We start from the raw sequence: 26,915 nt of genomic DNA on the forward strand, positions 1-26,915 counted from the left end.
GTCTGAATTACCCAGGTGATTGGGGAAATACCGACACTTTGCTAAAGTCAAGAAAATATTGTTTTTAAATACGTAAATGACATTGTTTTGCCAATATTTCATACCCAATGAATGCGGAAAATTCCAATTATAGTAGGTATTTTCATAAAAAACCTAACTAATATAGAATAAATCTGAAAATTCAAATTGTCTTGGTGTCGGGATTCCCATGGTCTACCTTACTCCGTCAGAAAAGGTATAAGTATTTCAGATTATTTTGCAATACACTTAGTTAATATCATAAATTGAGTAAATTCCAATAAAAAGATAACAAATAAAAAATATAAATAAAAATACCGATCTCGCTATTACAACATATATTTCATTTTATACACGAACATAAAAAATAGAAAAGCTTATTATAAACATCTACAAATTCGCTTTAAAAACATATCAAAATTTTTTTAATTTTTCCTCCTCCCTTTAACTTTTTTGTCCTCCTCAGTGATTATTCTTTTGAACAAAACTACTTTTTCTGAATCTAGCACTTTATCTTCAAATTCTTTGTTGTCCCAAGAGAAGCATTTAAGATTTTCAAAATATCTTTCATTCTCCTTCGCACAGATCTTGTCTAACAAGACTTTAGATAAATTAGGAACTATAGGTTGTAGAAGAATACCAGAAACCCTTAGAGTTTCCAAAGCTAGGTGAATAACCACATTTAGTGTATCTTGAGTTTCCTGGTTTTTCTTGAGCTCCCATGGTTTAAGCGTTTCAAAGAAAAGATTTGCTGTATGAAGTGTCGCAATGATAGAATCTATAGCTTTATAGTAATTGAAGTTTTCGTAATGAACTTGACAAACATCTGAAACAAAAAAGGTAGATTAATATTCTACTCTCCAAAATTAACGCACCACCTCAACTGTACCATAATTTTTAAGCTATTTTTTGAATCCTTGATTGGATTTCGATGATTTTTTTTGCATTGTCGGTCTATTCCGAAATAATTACTGTATTAATGTTTCTGGAAAATGTTAACGTTTTACTAATATACGTGGTGTTTGGGAAAGTATGTACTATTTCTTTTCATATTTTTACTATTAATATTTCTGTTACGGTACTGTAATGTGATCTAAATTCAATACTGTATCCTAACGACTTTGGTAAAATATATTGTTTCCTGTTAAATTGCTAAACTGGTTGTCTCATGTATTATGTTAAGTGCGGAGAATTTGACTTCCTTTGTATTCTGTGTCACAAATATGCACACAAGTGTACGGTTTCGTATTACTGTCTCAATTAACTTAAATTATCGCATTCTAAATCACAATACAATAGGGTGATTTATTGATGTACCCTCTTCCACCCAACGGCCAGAGGTTCTTTTCTGACCTGCAATCTCACAACACTTCATCTCAAGACATCGAACGAGACAGACCTAGTACGTGATAGGTTCTTCGCCATCGAGCGCCGGCCGGCGCCCCGACGCGCTACCAACGAGATTTCTTTGGCTACGATTCAAATATTTCAAAAGGTAAGTCTTTCTTTGTACAAACATCAATAATGAGTAAGACCAGTTAATTTCCTAATTTATTGACAGTTATATTTGCTATTTTTCGCTAATTGATTTACAAACAAATTATTTCATTTTTTCGTTTTTATTATTTATCGAATATCATTTAACCAGCAACCTCATTAAGTTTTATACAAAACACGTGGTGTAAAAAAAGTTGGGTTTTTTCATTTTATTTTACAAAACCCTTTGGAATTTATAAAATACAAACGCTAAATTTTATTAATATTTTCAGATAGCTCCATCTTTTCTCAACATTTTCGTAACAAAATTATCTCAATATCTATATTATCAAAAAAGAAAAGTATGTTCAAAGGATAACGTTTTCTACTCTCCAAAATTGATGCACCACCTCAACTGTACCATGATTTTTGATCTATTTTTCTTTTTTTGACATTGTAGCCTACAGTATCATTCTTCGAGGAGAAAGAAGATTATCCATTAAACCACAGATTATATAGAGATATTAGTAATATGCATTGCTCAAATTTGGAGTTGCTACATGAAAAACAATTGTTTAAAAACTACAGCACTTTACCAATTAATTCCAAAAGCTGAAATGTACTTCTTGCCTAAAAATGATACTTCATGCGTAGCGGTAGATGTAGCTTAACATTTAGAAAAAAAAACACCATTATTACAAAGACAAGACCACCGACTTGTTAATAGAGCTCAACAACTTTTTTAATTGAATTATCAGAACAATTAAAAAATAGACTACCCATACAAGATAATTTATTTGAAGAATTATCTTATCTTGATCCACAGAAAGCTGTATTTGAAGACTTTTCTAGTCTTTATTTCCTTCTTTCGAAATTTCCTAACTTATTTAATGAAACTTCAATACAAGACACAGACAATGAATACAGAGAATTTAAGGTTGATACGGAAGTGTCTAATTTACTTGTATCTGAGAGTAGGAGTTATTTATCACCTGATTTATAATAGTTTGTGTTAAAGTTTATAGACTGATTATTACCGATGGAAGTCCCAAATATAGAAAATTAGGCACATTTGCCAATCATATGTTGCTTTTCCAGTATATATATATATATATATATATATATATATATATATATATATATATATATATATATATATATATATATATATATATATATATATATGTAGGAATATTTCTTACTATAAGTATTTAGCATAGTTTTATTCATTAGTTACGCCACTGCAAGGAACCACTTAAACAATATGCTTAAGTCGCTATAAGGGAGACGGGATTGAGAGGCGAAGGGGGACAGGAGATATGTAGACGAGAACAGACATTCCTCCTGAGCGGGGATTCGATTTTTGTCGCTCGAACTGAGTATACTTAAATTATCGTGCACGCCGAAAAAGACGAAAAGACGAAACCAATTAACGACGGGGGTGTTCGATATTTTAATTCGCAGGTCGCAGACAATTATCCGTAATCTTGTGTATTGTAAATGTAAATATCATCATTACAGTGTATTTTCTATATAATAAAGACTTCTCGCATAGATCGCGGACTTTTAATATAACGTTAACCTCTTCAAATAATAAAAGAACTTTAATTAAGACCTACATTTTGGGGGCTCAACCGAGATTATTTCGAAAGAGACAGTAACGTTTATTTGTGCCGCTAATTATGGAAGCAAGATTATAAAATACGCAGTTTGTGAAAATCGAATCAACGACGAAGTGACTGTTGTAACATAATATGCCAAGAGGCTGAAGTGGCGAGACTTGACGACGTTGCAGACGACGACGATAAGATTAATTTATGGTTTATGGATGTTTGGACCCACTGGATGATGACAAATGATCAGGTGACTTTGTTCGTGCGAAGATTATTTTTTTTATCATGAGCTGTGAACATTAAGAAAAGAACTTTTAAACAAACAAAAGTATTTGTAATTATTTGTTGATTTAACTTTACTCTGTTGATGTGAGGACTTTTGATTTTGATAATGATAGTTGATAATTGACTATAATATTTTAAATTGAATGTTAAAAATCAAAATCTTTTAGTAGGATATTTTGCTTTATTCTGAGATATTATTGTACTTATTATATTGTTGTAATATAAAGAGATAAGATTTGCGAATTAAAAGCGACCACAACCTCGTTCACAGTAATACTAATTTAGACTACACTCAGAAAAATAATCTATAAGTTTTTAAATTTTTAATTCTTTTTATAAATTTTTAAATTTTTTATTTTTTTTTTTTAAATAACTTTGATATCAATTTTTAAAATGCAGTCTAAACAAACGACTCTTACCGATTTTCAAAAAATTAGTTATAATATTAAAAATTCGGCATATAAAGCTGTTAAGGCGTTGCATATTATAGCATATGGTGATGAAGGGGTGCCGCGACAAACAAGAAGAAACTTGCGAAATTTTTCAGGCTTTGCGTGGGATAAAAATGCCAGCGAATATGCTGATAAGATAAACGACGTAAAACAGAAATTAGATATGCCAGACTTAGTTGCAGTCTGTAACGTATTGGATCTGGATTATTCGGGTGCAAATGACGACGTAATTGAACGTATTTGTTCGTTTTTGAATGAATTAAATGTAGATGACAAGAATGACGAAGATGACGATGACGACAACGACGCGGACGACGATAAAGAAGCTTATGACGAAGATAAAGACGTTTATGACGATAAAGACGATTTCGACGATGAAGACGATAATGAATACGAGGACGAAACTGAAAGTAGGCGGACGATGGCTTTAAAGACGAAGAAAAAAACAAAATCAGGTAAAATGACGGCCGGTAAAGTAAATGATTCTTTTGCTTTGACTTTTAAAGACGTAGAAGACAGCATAAGACCCTTCGACGGAAAAGACGATTATCCGGTGAGAAAATGGATTACTGACTTCGAAGAAATTTCTGAATTAATGGGATGGAATGATTTGCAAATGCTAATTTTTGCAAAACGATCCCTAAAAGGAATTGCGAAACTGTATATTCAGTCAGAAAAAGGAATTAATAGCTGGAAACTATTGAAGAAAAGACTTACTTCGGAATTCGAAAATAAAATAAGTAGTGCTGAAATACATAAAATGCTGATGCGTAAAAAGAAGAAACATGATGAAAGTGTACAGGAGTATGTACTGACGATGAGGGAAATTGGTAGCAGAGGTAACATAGAAGACGAGGTCATAATACAATATACAATAGAAGGCATTCAAGACGACCCTGTTAACAAAGTTGTACTTTATGGCGCAAACAACTTCAGAGACTTCAAGGAAAAAATTAAATTGTATGAACTCATTAAAAAACAGACGGCACACAAATCCTCTACAACTGAAACGCATAGAAAGAAGTGGACAAACAATGAAGTACGACGAGATGGCAGAAACAATGAAATACGACGAGATTATAGAAACAACGAAGCTAGAGGACATGACAGAAGAATGTCGGAAAACAGAATTAAGAAAGAAGAACAATGTTATAATTGTGGAAATCGAGGGCACAGATCGAGAGATTGTCCTGATAAAGCCAAGGGAACGAAATGCTTCAAATGCAACCAATTTGGACACGTTTCTTCTCGATGCAATGCTAAAGAAGATAGACCTTCGACTTCTGGTCAGGTAAATGTCATTGACGTAGTATATAAAAACTCAGTGACCTTAAAATTTGGAAAAATATCGTTACGTGCATTGTTTGATACAGGAAGTGACATAAGTGCAATGAGACAAGATATTTTTGAAAAGCACTTTGATGACGTCATTTTTATGAAGAATATAGTAGAGTTAAATGGATTAGGAGGTATTAAGGTTAAGACTTTAGGTTCTTTTAATATAATAGTGGAAATTCAAGGCGAAGATTTCCATATTTTATTTCATGTAATCCCAAAAGGAGCATTAGACGTTGAAGTTATTCTTGGAAACAATATACTAAAACAAGCAGAGGTTACCATAACCGATGATGGAATTATTGTATGCAAAAAAGAAGTAGACAATATGATAATGAGGATTGCAGTTGACGAGGCAACACACGATGATAATCTACAACTGGAACATATTAAAGACCCAAATATTAAGATGGAGATAAAAGAATTAGTGGAAAATTATGAACCGCGACAGACCAAGACTACAGATATAAAAATGAAAATAATTCTAAGTAGCGAAGAACCGATACACCAAAACCCAAGAAGGCTATCAATACCAGAAAAGCAAGAAGTAGGTAAGCAAATTGAGGAATGGATAGAGAAAAAAATAATTCGACCTAGTACATCCGATTTTGCAAGTCCAATTGTACTCGTCAAAAAGAAAGACGGACAGATCAGAGTTTGCGGTGATTACCGAAAACTTAACCGGAATATAATAAAAGATAGGTTTCCATTACCTTTAATAGAAGACGTATTGGATCGGTTACAAGGTGCAGAATATTTTAGCACAATAGACCTCAAGAATGGATTCTTCCATGTACCAATAGAGGAAGATAGCATTAAATACACGGGATTCGTCACCCCAGACGGACAATACGAATTTTTAAGATGTCCGTTCGGATTGTGTAATAGTCCTGCAGTGTTTCAAAGATTTATCAGCCACATATTTAGAGAGCTGACATCCAAGAACATAGCAATTTACTATATGGATGACATAATAGTTTTAAGTAAATCCGAAGAAGAAGGAGTTGTACGTTTAAAGCAAGTACTCGAAGTAGCTAGGGACTACGGCTTAGAGATAAAGAAGAAAAAGTGCCAATTTTTACAGAAAAGAGTAACGTTTTTAGGATATATTATTGAGGACGGCAGAATTCAGCCATCGGATGAAAAATCAATGGCCATAAAGAAATTCAAGGAACCAACGAACTTTAAGCAGATTCAGTCATTTTTAGGCCTGACTGGATACTTTCGTAAATTTGTACCGTCATATGCTACGATAGCTAAAGCATTAAGTGATCTACTCAGAAAAAATCAAACCTTTAAGTTTGGATCAAAAGAAAGGAGTGCATTTTCAAAACTTAAAGAGCTGTTAACTAGTCAGCCGGTGTTAGAAATTTATCACCCAGATAGAGAAACCGAGTTACACACAGACGCTAGCAGTCATGGATATGGAGCTTGTCTTCTACAGAGATCGAGAGAAGATAATAAGTTTCACCCAGTTTATTATATGAGCAAGAAAACAAGTCCAGCCGAGGAAAAGTATACAAGTTACGAATTAGAAGTTTTAGCTATAATAGAAGCAGTGAAAAAATTTCGTATCTATCTACTCGGAATCAAATTTAAAATAGTAACGGATTGTTCCGCATTTACTAAGACCATGAATAAAAAAGATTTAACTACCAGAGTTGAGAGGTGGGCTCTGTTACTGGAAGATTATCAATACGAACTGGAACACAGAAAGGGAACAAGGATGGCTCATGTAGACGCTCTCAGTCGATACCCTATAGTCATGATAATAAATGAGACATCAGTAGTACAAGAACCAGGTTTTATAGAAAGAATAATGCATGCTCAAGAAGCTGATAACCACATTCAAGCAATAAAGAAAATACTTGCTACGGAAGCTTACGAGGACTTTCTGATTAGAAACAATATTCTATTTAAATATGACGAAGGTAAGGAATTGTTAGTTATTCCGAAACGAATGCAAACAGAAGTAATTAAACTGTTACACGACGTAGGACATTTTGCTGTAACAAAAACACAGGAGTTAATTCAAAGAGAATGTTATATTCCTAACCTTAGAGAAAAAGTCGAGCATTGTGTAAGAAATTGTATTAAGTGTATACTTGGAAGTAGAAAAGAAGGCAAAAAAGAGGGTTGGTTACATCCGATACTAAAAATCGATGGACCTTTACAAACATTTCATGTTGATCATTTAGGACCGTTAGCTACAACCAACAAGAACTATAATCACATTTTGGTGATCATCGACGATTTTTCTAAATTTGCATGGTTTTATCCTACAAAATCAACGGCGGCAAAAGAAGTCATAGAATGTATGAAGAGGCAACAGAAGGATTTCGGAAATCCCCTCCGAATAATATCCGATAGAGGTACCACATTTACAGCGAACGAGTTCGAAGAGTATTGCCAAAGTGAAGAAATTAAGCACATTAAGATTACGACAGGTGTACCAAGAGGCAATGGGCAAGTAGAACGTGTCAATAGAACGTTAATCCCAGTATTAACCAAGTTGAGTATAGAGGAACCGACGAAGTGGTATAAGCATATTTATAAGTTGCAACAATTTTTTAATTGCACTTATCAAAGAAGCATTGATGCTACGCCATTCGAAGTACTCTTTGGGACAAAGATGAAGAATAAAGAGGATCTAAGGATGAAAGAAATAATAGAGCAGGAAATGATCAAACAATATGATGAAGGTAGAGACATGTTAAGAAACGAGAGTAGACGTCAGTTAATCAAGGTCCAGGAGGACAATAAGCGCAGGTATGACTTACGAAGGAAGAAGCCGAGAATGTATAGAAAAGGGGACCTAGTGGCAATTAAGAGAACGCAGTTTGGTGGTGGACTCAAACTGAGGAAGAAATATCTTGGACCATATGTGGTAGTAGATGTTAAGCCCAATGATAGATATGATGTGAAAAAGTCAGGATATCATGAAGGCCCCCTGAGCACATCAACGTGCGCTGAATATATGAAGGCATGGGTAGAGAACCAATCAGAATCCGAGTCGGATTCCTAGCAGGATGGCCGAATGTAGGAATATTTCTTACTATAAGTATTTAGCATAGTTTTATTCATTAGTTACGCCACTGCAAGGAACCACTTAAACAATATGCTTAAGTCGCTATAAGGGAGACGGGATTGAGAGGCGAAGGGGGACAGGAGATATGTAGACGAGAACAGACATTCCTCCTGAGCGGGGATTCGATTTTTGTCGCTCGAACTGAGTATACTTAAATTATCGTGCACGCCGAAAAAGACGAAAAGACGAAACCAATTAACGACGGGGGTGTTCGATATTTTAATTCGCAGGTCGCAGACAATTATCCGTAATCTTGTGTATTGTAAATGTAAATATCATCATTACAGTGTATTTTCTATATAATAAAGACTTCTCGCATAGATCGCGGACTTTTAATATAACGTTAACCTCTTCAAATAATAAAAGAACTTTAATTAAGACCTACATATATATATATATATATATATATATATATATATATATATATATATATATATATATATATATATATATATATATATATATATACAAGGATTTACACAGTTTTCACTGTATTTTGAGTGCTTTTACCGCGTTTATTAATCTTCGTGGAACTTCGATGTCTTCCATTGGTTCCCATAGCTTGGTTCTAGGTATTGAGTCATATGCCTTCTTAAGATCAACAAAAGCCAGATGGACGGATCTATTTTTGGCCATTCTTTTTTCTATTAGTTGTTCGACCGTGTAAATGTGATCTAAGCATGCTTTCCCCGCTGTGAAACCTGCCTGGTCTTCTCCGATTTTATCTTGTATATATATTTCTAATTTTTCCTTTATGGTCTTTCCATACAGTCTGCCTATAGACGATATAATGCTGATTCCCCGATAGTTTTCGCAGTTTTTTCTATTTCCTTTCTTGTATATTGATATCATATATGGTTGGGTCCATTCTGCCGGTAAGTCTTCTCCATTCAGTGTTCTCTCAAACATTTTATGTATCATACGGAATAACTTTTCCGGTCCGTTTTTTATCAATTCATTTGGTATTCCGAAGGGACCTTCTTCTTTTTTGTTCTTTAGAGTTTTGATCGTTCTTTTTACCTCAGCTAGGCTTAATTCGATTTCGTCATGTGTGTAGATTTATATTCCGTTTATTTCTGATTCTTTGAATTCGGGGCGGTCTTCGGTTAGCAATTTTTTATAGTATTCTTGCCATTCGTTTTCTTTGATTTGACCGATCTTGATTTTCTCTGTCTTATTTCTTTGGAGCGACTTTAAGATGCGCCATCACTCTGAATTTCTCGTTCCTCCTATGTGCTGTTCTATCTCTGTGCATGTTGTTTCCCATCTTTCATTTTTTTCATTTGCCACTTTTCTTTTCATTTCTTTATTTTTTTTCCTGTATAGTTCCAAGTCCTCATAGTTTTTTGTGTTCAGGTATTTTATATGGAGTTCTTTTTTCTTTTTTGTGCATGTTAGTGTGTCTTCGGTTAATTTCGTAGTTTGGTGGGTGTATTTTTGGTCCACTTCTCCAAGAGCTTCTAGGGCTGCTATCTTCATGCAGGTTTTTATGTGTTCGTATGTTTGTTCGAATGATTCATACCGAAACTCTTCTAGCTTTTGGTCCAATCTTCGCTTATATAGGTCTTTTATTGAGTCTTTTTCTAATAAATTGATTTTAAATTTCTTTTCTTGTGTTGAGCACGTATTGACAGGTGTAGCCGGAGCCGTAACTTGGTCAGACTCTCCCTGGGTCGATTTCTGTTGGGTCCATATGAAGGGGAATTCCATCCAAGCGATTACTGGTTTGTGATCTGTGCCGCATTCTGCGCCTCGCTTTACTCTCACGTCTTTTATTTTTATCGAGCTTTCGTGGTTTACTATAACATAATCAATAATAGACCTCAATTTTCTTGTTTCTTGTGTCCAAGTGTATTTTCCAGTATCTAATGTTAAGTGTGAACGAATCTTTTTAGATATTAACAGAATTAAAACCAAGGACCGGAAAAGATATGAAAATCAAAATGTTTCTGTGTAATATTGTGTAAAATATTAACCAAAATTATAAGGAAAAAAGAGCCTGAGTAGTTACGCCTAATATTTAAGAAAATAGTAAATTATTTTGAAAAAGATTCCAGAGGAAATTGTCAAGATTCATGGTTTCTTAGTAAAAATAGTAGGTATGAAAAAAAATGGAAAATGAGTAACAAACATTCATGACATGTATGATCTATATGTATCTAATAATAATTTAACATTTACATCGTGTATTTGTCATAGAGAGCGATACTATTAGATCTCACGTCAGATTATATTGGAGCATAAATCATTTTTTGCAATGGAGCATGCCTAGTATCATTTGGTAGTTTTTAGTAGATTTTCGACCTGGTTGTTGGTAGATTCTCTAAAAAATATATAGTGATAGTACTTGCAGGTCTATTTCTAAGTAATTACTATATTAATGCTTTCTGAGAAATGTCAACGTTTTGCCGTTATACGGAGTGTAAAAATGAACTTGTGTTTTTTTATCTTATTTTGCAACACCCTGTGGAATTTATTAGAAATAACCGCTATATCTTATTAATATTGCGAATCAGCTTCATCTTCAACATCGTAAAAAAAATCATCTCGATATCTTGTATTATCAAAAAAAAAGTACGTTCAAAACATTATTCATTAGTTGGCAATGAAAAATTAAACAATTTGACAGAACAGTTTGAGACTGACAGTATAATAATATAAAAATCCTATCGGAATAAAATTCCTAACAGAACGTTTTCGGAATGACTATTACATCATCATTGCTTTCTAGGTTTACTTGTTTAAAGCCACTAAATACATGGGTAAAAACTCTTTAAATATACTTAAATTAATTTTAAATTGCATTTTTGATGATAAAATGTTAAAATGATTAAGTTATAAACGAAATCAACTTTATGGCAACGTAGGATTCCACTAGGATTGCTAGCCCTTAGACGAGGTATCTATGGGGACTATCGGGACATGGGATTGGCGTTAAGAATTATCATACTACAGTAACACGATTCATTCAACGTTTTCGAGAAACAAACGGCCATACGAGATTACGTGAACAAGAAAGAGGAAGACTCAAAACACCACGCCAAGATCAGTTTATCAGGCTTCGTGCTATAAGACAACGTTTTGGCATAATGAGACATTTCCAAATAAAAGTGGAAGATGTTCATAATATTTAAATTAGTATAAACACTATACAAAGGCATCTCTCTGGACAAGATTTGCATGTAAGGATACCAGTCAGAGCACCAACTTTATCGTAGAAGTAGATTACAATTTGTCAGATAGCACCTTGACTGGAATGTTGATGACTTGGAGCACGTGTTGTTCACATATGAATCGAGGTATTGCTTATATAGCTCAGATAGACATGTAAGAGTTATTCGACGGCCAAGAGAACGCTATGCACAGTGCAACATAAGACCTATTACTTTATTCAATAGAGGATCTGTAATCGTTTGGAAAGGAATATCTCTTATAGCGCCAACGGATCTTGTTGCTTTACGAAAAGGTTCCTTAACAAGTGAAAGGTATATTACAGACGTTTTGTGAGATATTATTGATCACTACCTCAAGAGCCGACAACCACCACCTGTCTGTCTTGATGACATAGAAATTATGGTGAGGGAAGTTTGGGGTGCAATTGATTAAGCACAAATACGACGCTTGATTTTAAGTATTTCTCGTCGCTATGAAGGAGTAATAAGTAGAAGTAGAGGCAAAAATACTCGTTTAAGTATTTGTGACAACGGGAATTGTTAAAGATTATTTCCGTTACGTTTTCTTAGACTTTAGTTGCCTTAAAAATCAATAAAATGTAAGTAAGTAGTGTTTTCTTTGCTTTAAATGTCAATAAAAACTTATAACTTTTAAAGTTCTGTATAATCTTTGATAATAGTGATATCGAGATATTTTTTTTTACGAAAATCTTGAGAAAGGATGAAGCTATCTCGAAATATTAATAACATTATTTCTAATAAATTCCACGGGGTCTTGAAAAAACACAACTTTATTTTTACATCCTGTATAGGGGTAAAACGTTAATATTTCTCAGAAAACATTAGCACAGTAATTTATTAGAAATATAGCTATAATGTGAAAAAAAATCATCAAAATCCAATCATCCGTTCAAAAGAAAAATAGCTTCAAACTTATGGTACATTTAAGGTGGTGGATTAATTTTGGAGATCAGTGTAGAATTCTCCATAATATAAACACATACGTAAATCTAAATAACTCAGTTATTTTATAATAAATCAGAAAAATTATTGAGTAATATGTTAATTATTAACTAAAAATCTGTCTACTTTTATTTGCAGATTTTACAAAGGATACAAACTTTTGATGCTATACGATTGATCGATAAAAAATTAATGGTTAGTAACATTGAACAGGTATTGGAGGATACTTTGATTAATTCTAAATAAATAATGTCTTGTCAACCTACGTTAAAAATAATACAGTGAAATGCTCGTTCTCCTGTCTCAAATAAAAATAGCATAACTCATTATTTAGTAACTAAAAAACAGACAAAGCTATAGTGAAACATGGTTTAAAAAAATGTATTATATGACTCTAATGGGTATAATCTTGTTAGTAGGGATAAGTTGAAGTGTTATGGTGGAGTTGCAATACTTTTAAATAAATAAATTTGTTATGTGCTATAAATATTAAATATGGAAAGAGTCAAATTTGTTGTATGTCATTGTATAGAGCCCCGAAAATTAGATGTACAATAAAACATTCGATAAACATATTTTTAGGTACAAAAACTAGTTATCATAGGGGTGATTTTAATGCCCAACATTCTATTTGGAGTGCGCATACAAATGATGGAATTGGAATACAGCCAATAAAAATGACAGATGATTTTGAATTTACAGTTTTAAATAATGGATAAGCAACGATACTAACTCAGCCTAATTAGAATTATTAATCAATGATTTATGTTACCTTCTGCAGTGCTGATCTTGTTATTAAGACTAAGTGGTCTATTTTTCTACACACTTAGATCAAATTATTTTATTTTATAGGTGAATATTTGCATTAAAGCCGAAACAGTAAACATATTACCGAAAAATAGATACATCAAATAATATAATTGGCCTTTATATATTTCTTCAGTACAAAACGTTTTAATAAAAATGGTGATATCCCAAACAATGCATCATACGAATATTTAATATAAATAGTATAAATTATGCTGCTGAAATTGCAATACCACAATATGAATTCTGAATGAGACACGACCATTAAAAATCGTCAGTTTTTACCTTTGGGTTATAAAAAAGAACGTAATCTTCAGAACTGTATAATATAAAATGTCAATTAATCATGGCAAGTACGAAAAAACAGTTAAAAAGTATTACCAAACAAAACTGGATTAATTGGGTTTCTTCTCTCAATAAATCCATACCATCTTGTATCAATACAAGCACTCAAACTTGAAAGTTATAGAGAAAATCACCAATAAAAGAAAAATATTTTAAAGATACTTGGATAGAAGATTTTTCTGACAAAATTGCTCCTCGAATAGTGACATCCATGCCTAGTAAACCTGAGAAAATAGTGGCCGACAAAAATCATTTTTTAGTTTAACCGATTAGACAGACATAACTCAGTTATGCTTTAAATAATCGTCCTATAGAGCGTTTCACGTTAAGAAAATAACATTGCGGAGATAGAGCCATATATTTCTTATGGACGATAGAAGCGCAGCGATGCCACGATGAACGCAAGCGCGATTCAGGGTTGTATAATTTGTATTTTCGTTTTCACAGGCATGAATTAAATTAATGTTTTTTAACGTAATTGACCAAAAGTGCCCATTCGAAACAAGAAATGAAAAGTAGAGAAAATAATTTTAATTAAATAAATAGTACCTATTTACAAAAGATAATTTTATTTTATCTTATTTTAATTATAGTAACGACAGTTTATTTGTTTTTCGGTAAGAATATCATATACCATGAATCATAGAAATCAGTAGAAAATATTGCTTAGTTAAATCATGCACTTTGCCGGCTATTAAAGATTTAAAAGCAAATAAACGGACCGCTTGGAATGCGTATATCTATAGTTGAGCCGCTGAAAAGATGGAATGATCATGTGAATGGCACGCACTCTTAAATATTCCTCTTCATATGTTATCACTTTTCCCACGTTTACACCGCTCAACAAAAACGAACTAACAATGTTGCTATAATATATTTATACCGTTTTTTAGAGGTTATTGATGTACATTAATTTTAAACATTTTCACAAAATTCACCAGCCGGCGAAACTGAAACACAAATCATGATACATAAAACATTTAAGTTATAGTATCATAACACAAATAATGACGGTGTAAACAGTTTCCCATAAGGTCTAGTTTCGAGCGCCTGTCGATGCCTGCATTAAGTGATCATGCGACCTTGGATTCCATGTTTTCAGCGGCCAGAGTATAATTACTAATTGCAACTTAAAATAATACGGTGTGCGTATGTCAGCGATTTTATGTCGTTCTCTGAGATTACATAATGATAATAAGATTTTGTGCTTTGTGGTTCTTCAGTTGTTATTCTTACAGTTAAATGTTAATTGAAAATGGAAATTCGAAAAATATATCGAGAATCTAGTAAACCGCAAGCTTGAGAGTTTTGGCAACACTGATCTCCATAAGCCTAATGTTATTTTCTTAACGTGGAACGCTGTACAGCACAAGTCTAGGTTATGACCACATTAATCGGCTTCCGCCATCCTCCAAAGATCTTTTATTGAAAATATTTCATGAAGTCCTCTCTGCAGGTACGGATATATTTAAAGAAGTTATTGTCATCCTAATTTTAAAGCCATTAGAGACTCCGAATCTGTCAAAATCATAGAGGCCAATTTCACTTATGCCTTGTGTTCTTACAGTTTTAGAAAGTATAAAGTAAGACCTAAATAGAACTTAAATGAGAAAAAACTACTTCCAAATTCTCAGTTTGATTATAGACAAAAATGTGGTGAAACTGTAGATGCACTTGCTACCATAGTAACACATTCAAAATATCATATCATATCATATCACTCTCGCAATAAGTACGTACTAATGTTAAGTTTGGATATTGAAGATGCCAGTGTTAATTAATATGTTAAAAAAAATTATTCATCCATTCCAAATGCCTTCAATGCTAGTCCAAAATATTCTTTTTAAAGAGGAACCACAGCTCATTGGATCACGTTTTAATAGCTCAGAACTCCTACAGGGCTCAGTTTTAAGTTCACTTCTATCTAATCTTTACACAAACGAAAAAATTTCCTGATAATTTTTGTATTTATTATGAATCTAAAATCTAAAAAAAAATGGTTTTAAGCTGACAGATAACAAGTCTGACATTTGTATATTTGACAGTTGATTTACTTGGTCTCGATTTTGTAGGCTCGATCGAGATCAAATTGGCTGACACAAAGCGCCATTTTACTCCAGTAAATGACCGTTTTGGAATGTAATTTTCATTGTCACAGCGGATTTGCTTGAAAATTTGGATTTAAGTTCATCTTACCCTCTACTTCTCTTTTGGATTTGAGTCCAGGGTTGCTTTCACTTGGGGGGTGAAAGCCACCTGTTCTCATGGTTAACAAAACATACGTTCAAAATAAGTCCGGAAATCGATAAATTGACTAATTTTGAGTAATTTTTATTCTATAGAGTTTTTTCACTAGGTCAATATTTTTTGAGTTATTTGCGAATGAAAATGTTCATTTTTCAAAATAAAAACCACGTTTTCAGACGGTTTTTCATAAATAACTCAAAAAGTAAGTATTTATCGAACTAAAATCATAGCAAAAATATAGCTTATAAAAAAACAAAAAAAAAGTGGTGTAGTTATAAAATCTGTAGACCCAGTAGAAGCAGAGTTACGGCTCGTGCAAAGTAGGTTCTTATTTGTCAAATTCCAAATAGAAAACTTCCACGTGAATCAACCAAAAATTGAAAACTGCTTTTCGTGGAAATCTCATCAATACTTTTTGAAAGTGTTAAAAAAGACTTATTTTCGCTTTTTTTTTTAGTTTCTAGCATTAAAACTAAGGGAGTTGCGCTCAAAATAAGTTGGTCTCGTTTTTTGATAAAAACATTCTGAAAATTACCCGCTAATTAGCACCCCAAAATAAAATTAATCATTACCGCTTTTAATTTACTTTATTTATGTGTTGTTTATATGACTTGTAAGTTTGATCGGTTCAAAATGTTTATTTAAAAAAAATTGGTTTTAAAGTTAAAGAAAAATTTTTGAAATTTTGAAAAAAAAACATTTTTTTTTTTTTTCAAAATAATATTGTTTTGCTACAGATTTTCGACTTTCACTTTAATAAATGATTTTAAATCGTTAAGAACTACATCTCTCACTTCACTCGCGGTTTCGCATTCTCTTTCTTTTCATTAACCGAGAAAGAATTATTGTTTAGGCTGGAAGATGAAGGCTGGTTAGTTATGATTATGTGAGATGATAGGGCTGATGAGGTGGGTATATTTGGTTTGGATATTACTGGCATTGTTTTATCTGTAGTTGATGTATCAAGAGATGTTAGGTTGGTTGTAGATAATATTTTTGTTAGTGACGTTGAATTATTTGATATGTTTGTAGAGGTGCATGTTGTTGAAGGTGTAAATTCGTTTCTGTTTGAAAGTGTAGCAGTTGGGACAGCTCTGTCTGAGTGATTTACATTTACTGAGCAACTACTAGAAATATGGCCATGCTATTTGCAAAGGAAACATAAGTTGTCGAGTGTCAAAAAAATTCGATTGTTAGTATCTTCATGAGTTATTAAAATGGAGTCGGGAATTGGGTCTGTGGGTGGAGATACGTAAATATGTCGACGGAAACTGAGTATACTTATGTTTGTATTCAGGACTGTTGGTTCCTATTCACAAAAATGACATTGATGAAGTTGGTTTTAGCCCTAAGATCAGTAGCTCGTTTTCTATTACCTTATGTGGGATACTGGGAGAAACATTGGATATTAGGAGTCTTTCACTTGTAGTAATTAGTCTACGGACTTGAATTTGTGTATTGTGTACAGTGATAAAACCTCTGCTGTTTGAAAAAAAATATCATCTACGACTTGTTTGGTTGAGAAATAAATACAGATACGATTGTTGGTGATTCTTGATGAAAAAAGAATGTGTTTTGGACTAACTAGAGATTCTACCGCTAACAAGTAGGTAGTAATCCTTCTTCTAATTTAACATCATTGAGAGAATTAAAAACTATTGCTTGTAGCTTGGATGGATAGATCGGTTCTTGTTATTTGCTGGCTGCAGCTGAGTAAGATAGAGGTTTTTGTGAGGTAGATTGCGATAATAATTCATCGCTATGATTAGTGACGTCAAATTCCATTTCTCAATACCATTTGATTTTCCTAAGTACGGACCTGTTCCGCTTCGGGTTTTGGGAATTGTCTTTAACGACAAAAAACTGGTGTCGATTAATGACTGGTGTTATTTATTGATGGTTTTATAAAATTCTTTGGTTATGAATTACTTATTAATAGAAAAATATGTACTCACAGAAAATGTTTTTCTATACACACTGAACTAACACTATTATACTTGATGTTAACGTAGTGTAAGAATTCTATAATTCGTTTTTATAAGTTAAATTTACTAATTTGTCAGGATCGATCAAAAAGCATGTGTGCTTATTCGATATCAATGTATTATATTGTAATTATTTAAAAAAAGCTTTAGCAAAGTAATTTCTTCGTGCTCCATGGCTGCTTATTGATGATAAGAAGAATTTGCGCTCAGCATCAATAATACACGCTCAGTACTTGATGCGCTATCAACAATGCTTTGATAATTTTTTGCTTCGCAGTCGATAATGGTTTTTTGTACTAAAATGTCGTCAGTATTAGGGTTATGAGTATTGGTATTACCACTATAAATTAGAATCCAAATGCCACGTATTGTTAGTTTTAATATTACCCCCTAATTAAGTTTTTATAAGAATATCCAACAGTTAAATAATCTTAAAAATACATACAAATCTAAAACTGTTTATTGACTTTTTCTTCTTCTTCTGGTGTCATCTTCTTGACAGAAGGTTGACTACAATTTCGCAACAAAATTGTAGAAAATTTCATTCTTCAAGAGGCTAAGGCCAGATCCTATTGAGTCTTGTAAACATAAAATTTACGCGTAGCACTAGAAGTTTTATGTTGTTTATTTTCAGCAATAGAGAAATTTCTGAAAAATGTGCTGCAATCCTAATGGCTTTGTCAATCCGTATATTCTCTATTCTTCTTCTTTAGGTGCTGAGTTCGTATTTAAACGTGGGACCACAAAACTGTCTAATATTGGGCAGCCATAAAAGTTTCTTTCGACCAATCCATCTCCTTCCCTTCACTTTTTCTCGTATTATAAGGTGAAGTATGCGGTATTTGGATCTTCTAATTATATAGCCGAAGTATTCTGTTTTTCTTCTCTTTCAAAAGCCAACATAACGTCAGAAACCAAATTGACTACCTTCTCATCTGCAAACGATACCGAAATTCCATAAAATCAGTAAAATCATACCCCGGAGCTGATGTAAAATCAGATCACAGCCCAGTTGAAGGAAGGTTTAGAATTAATCTAAAAAAGCTTGTGGCTAAAACTAAAGTAGAGAGGATACAAGTATCCCGTTTGAAAGATCCATCAACAAAAGAGCAAGTCAGACTAAAAATTAAAGAAGAGCTCACCAAAATAGAAATTATTCCTACTGAAGATGCGAACAGGAAATTTCATATATTAAAAGATGCTCTTATACGCACATGTGAGACAACACTAACACCTAAGCTGATCAAGAACAAAAATGAATGGATGACCGATGAGATTCTGGATCTCATGGAAGCAAGAAGATCCTATAAAACCAAAGACAAAAACATGTATAATATTATACACACAGAAATAAGGAGAAAGATCAGAGATGCAAAGGAAAGATGGTATAGTGACTGATGCGAAGAGATTGAACAGTTGGTAGAGAAACATGATAACTTAAACCTTCATAAAAAAATTAGGGAAATAACAGGCACTAATATTAAGAAAAAATCAAACATACTGCTGGATAAAAACGGCAAAATAATTATAGACGTCGGTGAAAGGCTTAAAAGATGGCAGGAATATATTCAAGAGCTATTTAAAGACGAACGGACTGAGATAGTACTAGAGCAGGAAAAGTTCGACAACGGCCCAGACATAACAGAAGATGAGGTACTAGAGGCGATAAAGCGAACAAAGAACAACAAGGCAACAGGTCCTGACGAAATACCTGTAGACATAATACGGTTAATAGAAGAACAGCAAATTGGAATATTGGTCGACTTATTCAATACAATATACAGTACAGGAATCATTCCCAGAGATTGGCTGATGTCAACATTCATAACACTACCAAAAAAAACCAAGACCACCGGATAATAAGTTTAATGAGTCATACGCTCAAAATATTTTTAAAAATTATACACCGGAGAATACACAACAAACTTGAGCAGGACATAAGTGACACACAATTTGGATTTAGAAATGCACTGGGAACGAGGGAAGCCCTGTTCGCTGTGAATGTACTTGTGCACAGGTGCATGGATGTTAATCAGCCAGTATATATGTGTTTCTTGGATTACAACAAAGCCTTCGATAAGGTCAGACATAACCGTCTTATCTAATTACTTGAAAAGAAAAAATTAGATATGAGAGACATCAGGATCATTAGCGCTATCTATTATAATCAGATCGCTGTGGTAAAAGAGAACAACGTTCTTTTCAAATGAAATACAGATTGAGAGAGGCGTCAGGCAGGGCTGTGTCCTGTCTCCTACTTTGTTTAATTTGTATTCAGAGGAAATAATCCAGAAAGCACTAGAAGAACTAATTATGGAAATAAAAGTAAATGGCCGACCAATCAATAATATACGGTTTGCCGACGACACTATTTTATTAGCGGAATGTCTTGAGGATTTACAACAAATGGTTGACGGAGTGGTAGAAGTCAGTGAAGAAAACGGACTGTCCCTAAACACAAAAAAGACACAATTTATGGTAATTGCAAAAGCTCAACAGCGCCAAGAAAACATAACAATACATGGAGAACAAATTAAAAAAGTTGAAAAATATAAATATCTTGCTACAATAATTAACGAAAATAATGAGTACACAGAAGAGATTAAGGCAAGAATAGGACAGGCAAGAAATTCTTTCAACCAACTGAAAAAAGTACTCTGCAACAGGGACATTTCAATTTCTTTAAAGATAAGACTTCTGAGATGCTACGTGTTCTCCGTATTATTTTATGGGTTGGAGGCTTGGACTTTAAAGAAAGATGTTTCGGACAGATTGAAAGCCTTCGAGTTGTGGACCTACAGAAGGATATTAAGAATAAGTTGGGTGGATAGAGTTACGAATGTCGATGTGTTGAGAAGAATGGGAAAAGATAAAGAGGTTTTAAATACAATTAAAGTCAGAAAACTGCAATATCTGGGACATGTCATGAGGGGCGAGCGTTATAACTTATTGCAATTAATAATGCAAGGAAGAATACAGGGTAGAAGTAGTCGCGGAAGAAGACGCATCTCCTGGTTGAATAATTTGAGAGCTTGGTTTAACTGCTGACCTCTTTAGAGCAGCGGCGTCGAAAGTGCGAATTGCCATGATGGTTGCCAACCTTCTTAGAGGAGATGGCACGTGAAGAAGAAGAAGAGCTGGCGTTCTAAATTCATCATTTTAAGAACATCTTCATAGGAAGCGTGCAAAACCCATGATATTTTCAGGGTTCGTCGATAACACCGCAGTTTAAATGCTTCTAATTTGTTAAGCATTGTGGTTTTTAATATCCATGTCTCACAACCATATAATAGGATAGACCCCACATAACATTTCAGGACCTTCTGAAAAGATTTCAGAAGATCCTGAATCGGCAGGTTTCTGTTACATAAAACTGGTTTCCAGGTCATAAAAGTCTTCTTGATATTTCGATCCTGGTTATTATCTTTTCATCAGAGTCACAATTTACATTTAACCAGCTGCCAAGGTTTACTGCGTTCTATCTCCATTAAGCGAAAGAAGGCCTTGATCTATATTAATCTTTCCAACCGCTATTCACTTTTTCTTTGAAATGTTAATTTTAAGACCTCTCCGATAACTTGCTTCACTGACTAGATTTACTAATGTCTGGAGAATGGCTGTATCGTTAGCGTACCTATCTGATGTTGTTGATTACTTCTCCGCCTAGTCTTACTACCTCTTGTCTGTCATCCAAAGCCTCCGTAAAGATTTCCTCAGAGTATAGATTAAAAAGACTAGGTGACAAAATACAAGCCTGTCTTCCTCCATGTTTTCATGGGTAGTTTTTCAGTACGACTATCTCCAATTTGGATAAAGGCTACTTGATTATAATAGAAGTATTTTAGCAGTCTTATATCGAAGTGGTCAAATCCTGCTGTTCGCAGGCAATCGAAAAGTGTATCGTATTCTACTCGGTCGAATGCCTTCTCGAAGTCTATGAAACACACATACAAAATAGTGCCTCTCTAGTTTCTAGACCATTTTTAAATACAAATTGCTTATTACCATGGACGTATAAATAAAGATATTATTATAGATATCTTGTAATATATAGATATCTTCTAATAAAGATATTCTTACATGGACGTATAAATAAAGATATTCCTCTAGATATATTTATTTATACATCCATGCTTATTACCCATTCTACTTTCTCACAGAAGGAATACTGGGTTCTGTATAATTCGTAAAGTTATCTTAGTGTGTGGCTTATCAAAATAATAAGTCTAGAATCAATAGCATTTGGTGGGCCTGATTTTCTTTGGTAATGTTATAAATAGTACCTTCAACCAACCATCTGTATTATTTCTTCGTTGTAAATTTTGTTAAAGAAAGTCATTAAAAAAGTTTAAGTAGCTCAGCAGGGATTTGATCTTATAAAGGTGCCTTATTATTTTTGGCTTGCTGTATTGCTTTTTTGACTTCTAATTTCAGTATACTGGGACCTCTGTCTAACTGGTTCTCACAATGTAGTATGTGTATGTGTATCATTTTCTCGAGAAGCATCGTCATAAAAGCACTGATGTATCTCTCCATTATTTGCACTGTGATTCGTAATCACAAATTTTTCCGTCTGCGTTTTTAAGTATGTGAGAATTTTTCAGTTCCTAATTCCGGAGGTATATTTAAGTTTCTTGTGGAGGTTTATAAACTGTGGAGGTTCTACAAACCTTTATTCTCTATTACAAGTGTTGAATAATTGGGAATATTTTAAATTTTTTTTCTTTAAGTTTATATTAACGTATAACTGATTTTTAATGCATTAAATAATTTTCTGACTATCTTTCATGTTATATCGTCGTAATCGTCGTGTTATATCGTCGACGTATTAAACAGACTCTGCTTATTATATCTTGTTAGTTTTTTTATATTTTTCAACCCCTTTTTGTTAATCTTTATATCAATATTTGTAAGAAAATATTTATACAAATTTAATCGGATCATTTAAAATGGTCCCTTCCAACAATATACCACTTCTTTTAAGAAAATAAATCTAAAAATACGGCTAAAAATCTATTGGTAAGCTTAATGAACAACCCAATCGTCTTAACTCAATAATCAAACAGAACCCCATTTGATAATTCTGTTTCTGGAAAATTAACCCTGATAATTTTAGAAGGACTTTACTAATTAAAAAAGTTTAGTTCCGTCCCTCAGGTATGTCTACGGCCTTTTTTTCTGTTGCGCCCTCCTTATTTTTCCTTAGAATTTCCTCTGGGTCATTTTGAGTGTCAAATTTAATTGGTCCGTGTAATTGAATAAGAGCATTCTTTTTTCACTAATATCATGAACGAACTCCTTAAGAACTTCCCAAATTGGATTTTTCAATATCGAACACGATATAAAAATTCTAGAATTTGGAAGTTGACAACTGAATTAATATACAATTGATTTTTGTGGAAGAAGCTTATAAAGTTATGTGGTAAAATAAAAATAAATTTATGTGGTAAAATGAAATAATATGATTTAAATAGAAATAAAAATGGAACCAATTCTTGCAATGTTTTCATTATTAATAACCAGCAACAAATTATAATTAAGTTCAGCATGAATTACGAACAACGAAATAGAGTTTATAATATCCAGTCGCCAAATAAATACTCAGTGTGTTCTTAACACACCGAGTTAAATAATTTTACTACAGATAGTGATAGTGATCATTGGGGGATTAGTGGGTTTGGAGAGGTAATTCCTTTGTGTCAGGCTGACTGAACACTGATCCTCACAAGCTCACAGGGATAGATGAAGGGAATATAGCTCTTCAAGGTGGATGCTCAGCTTCTCTAGTCAAATCCGTAGTGCGTGGTGAAGAACGATGTCCTACACGAGTTATTCCTGTGAATGCTAAATATTACAGTTTTAGACCGGAAGGTCTAGATCAGCGGTCGGGGAACCGGGGGAAATTACCCCGAATGGAGTAAAAATGAATTTTTTGGGGGTAAAAATGAAACTTTTGTGAGTAAAGATTATTTATTTTTAATTTGCTATATAAACCTGTTAGTATTTTTTTCAACTTAAACAATTCAGCGACGTATGCAGGCCACGCCATCTCACTCCCCACCACTAGAGTGTTCTCGAGTTATATGTTTGCGCAATGAACAACAGCCGGTTAGACGGTCACGGTTTCCGAGTCAGAGAGCGAGTTTTTACTAGTTAAGTAGTTGCTGACAAGTCCACCATTTTATCATTATTCATCGATATATCTATCAAGGTAAGTAAGATCAAATATGTTACAACTATTATTTTCTGTCTCCCTTAAGATGGCAGCAAATAGAAAAAGAACATACCAAGACGAATTCCTTAATTACGGTTTTACACAAATAGAAGACAATGGTACAATGAAACCACAGTGTGTTGTATGTATGACGGTACTGACTTTCAGAATCTTTCAAAAAAAGTCAATTGAAGAAACATTTAGATAATTTGCATTCACACATGTCTTCCAAACCGCGAGAATACTTTGCAAATTTAGAAATATCTGTTAAAAGACAAAGATTGAATAGCAACTTGTTTGGTTCATTTGATCAGCGTTCAGCATCAAGGGCTGGCTTTGAAGTAGCCTGGCTGATTGCTCTAAATAAGAAACCATACACTCTTGGTGAAGATTTGGTTAAACCAGCTGCTGTAAAAATGGCAGAGATTATATGTGGTCAAAAAGAAACGAATAAACTAAATTCAGTGCCCTTATCTGCGAGAATTGTGAAAGAACGAATTTCTATATTAGCAGAAAATGTGAAGGAACAGGTTATTTTCGCATTAAAACAGACTAAATATTTTGCTACTAAGCTTCATGAGATAACTGATTTTAGTAGCAATTCACAGCTAATGGTATATGTTGGCTACAAAGGTGTAGATACTTTTAAAGAGAAATTGCTGTTTTGTTCTCCTCTCGGGTTGAAATCTCGTGGAATTGATGTCTACAATAAAGTAAATGAATACTTCAATGCGCAAAGTTTAAAATGGGAAAACTGTATTTCTGTATCTTTGGAAGGAGCTCCAGCTATGCTGAGTCATATTAATGGTTTTTCGGCTTTCATAAAAAAATAACCCAAATATTGAAGTTACTTGGGAATATTGAAGGGACATGCACTAAACATGCGGCTATTGCGTGAATTATGTCAGGACGGTGAAGCTGAAACCATGGGTTAGCTTAAGTGGAAAGAAAAAAATTAAATAGATTTCTTCATAACAACACATAAAAGATACGTCAAAGAGGTCGCAATATTAAATTAGTTTGAACTAAAAAATTTAAACTTAAAAAATAATAGAACATGATTAGTAAAAAACGTATGTAGTAGTAGTAGAGGAGAAATGATAGAATGGAGTAAACCAAAAAACACACATCATTATGTAGAGGCTATCGGTCTATAAGCATCGGGCCCTAAACTATGTTTATGTCTGGCCATGTTTGAGGTTCCTGCCAAAATTGGTTTGAAAACTGCCAGAAGATGCTATAAAAAATATTTCGAATGAAGCAGATTTGGAAACGTTGGTGGAACAAGTAGAAGAAACTCAGTCAAATCCTTATTCTGAATAACGTGAAGAAGCAGAAGTGGATGAACCAATCGAGTTTCTAATAGAACAAGAACCAGAACATCCTGTGCAACCATCAGTGAATGAATCTAATGTAATTCTAGAAGAACTATCTTCTATTTAAATTTTAGAAGCAAAATTCTGTTGCAATTAAACGGACACGTGCAAAGGAAGGTCTTAAAAAGCAAGCGAAGAAAATGCTTAATACAGTAAACTTGAACTTTCCCCTTGGTAAAGTTGGTGATACGGTATAATTAAGAGTACCAGATATTGACAGAGCACGAAGTAATTCTAGAAATGTTTTGGAATACTAAAGATGGGCGACTGCCACAGTGTTGTATAGCAGAAATCAATTTACCATCTGCAAAGAATCATTCATTTATCTAGACATGGTTCCAAAACTAAACATTTCATTGCGTGGGTGTCAGAAAAACGTTTTTATCTGGTGTGCAAAGCTATCAGCGATGTGCTTGCAAAAGTAAATGTACAACAGATAAGTGTACGGGTGTCCCAAATTGGTATATTTTGCAGGGTATACCGAAAACTAGAGAGGATAGAAAAAAACTAGTTAAGATGTCATCTTAGTTGACTTCTTTTTTCGTTAAAGTAACGATTGCCCAATCAAATCATCAATATCTCACCACATTAGCGAGATACAGGACGATTATTGAAAAATGTATTAAACAACAGGGTTGAATATCTTCTTTATAAAAAAAAAATTTAAAAACTTTATTGGAATTTTTGATAGATATATTATGGAATAGTTCAGCGGCACACAAGAAATTTTTTAAGGGGTCTTACTAAGGAAATATAATACCAACTTGTAACACATTTTAACATTTTATTATGAGAATACTAATTCCTTGACATTTTTGTTTAGCAAAAATAAAATCAGTAAAATACCTACCTAACTTTTAAGTAAACTAAATACTTAACTCCTTATTGTTGGTTTAAAGTAAATTATTATTTTTAAATGTTTAATTCCATATTATAAATAAAATTGTCACGAAATATCACACACTGTATTCTATTACCGTTTTGGTTTCCTTTTATAATTTTTTATCCGATATAATAATATTGTCTTTCATATTATAATAAAAAGACATTTTGTTTATCAAATTAAATTTTTTTTCAAATTTTAACAAGAAGAAATTTAGAAAAAAATGGTTTTTTATGCGTCTTATTTAAGGAAATAAAAATCTGTTAAGAAACTATAAAGACAATTAACAGGTTATTAATCACTGGGTCAAGTTAGAATAAAATTGTTTAGTTTAAGATAACTTAATTTGAGCAAAGTTTATAAGAAAACAAGAGATGAACAGAATTTAAACAACAAATAAACATAAAAAATAATTTTAAACAGTTAAATCTTGGAATTTCATTGAATAGTAGAAAGAATTATGTACTGGTGGAATCCACTGGAGGCATGACATCACATGGCCTAGTTTTGACTCTTCTATAGGCAACGCTTCTGGATACTTTTGAGTCAAGTTTCTATTAAAATCTTCTTCCAGTAGGAGACTAGGTCTACTCCTTTTTCTTTTAAGACTAATGGATTGTGGAAGTCCATTGTATGTGTCATAAGAAGGCATGCC

At 33.1% G+C, this 26,915-nt stretch overlaps 1 protein-coding gene across 1 annotated transcript in view; it reads right to left on the reverse strand.

Annotated features, from left to right (window-relative positions):
- Nucleotides 1-341: 341 nt before the first annotated feature.
- Nucleotides 342-26,915, reverse strand: part of MetRS-m (Methionyl-tRNA synthetase, mitochondrial) — a 96,462-nt gene continuing 69,888 nt past the window's right edge. Inside the window, exon 7 of the mRNA XM_072523430.1 lies at nucleotides 342-844. Coding sequence (XP_072379531.1) covers nucleotides 444-844 — 401 coding nt within the window. The 3' untranslated portion in view covers nucleotides 342-443. The remainder of the gene's footprint in view (nucleotides 845-26,915) is intronic.

Source organism: Diabrotica undecimpunctata, chromosome 2 (genome assembly GCF_040954645.1).
Source record: "Diabrotica undecimpunctata isolate CICGRU chromosome 2, icDiaUnde3, whole genome shotgun sequence".
In the NCBI taxonomy this organism is placed as follows: domain Eukaryota; kingdom Metazoa; phylum Arthropoda; class Insecta; order Coleoptera; family Chrysomelidae; genus Diabrotica; species Diabrotica undecimpunctata.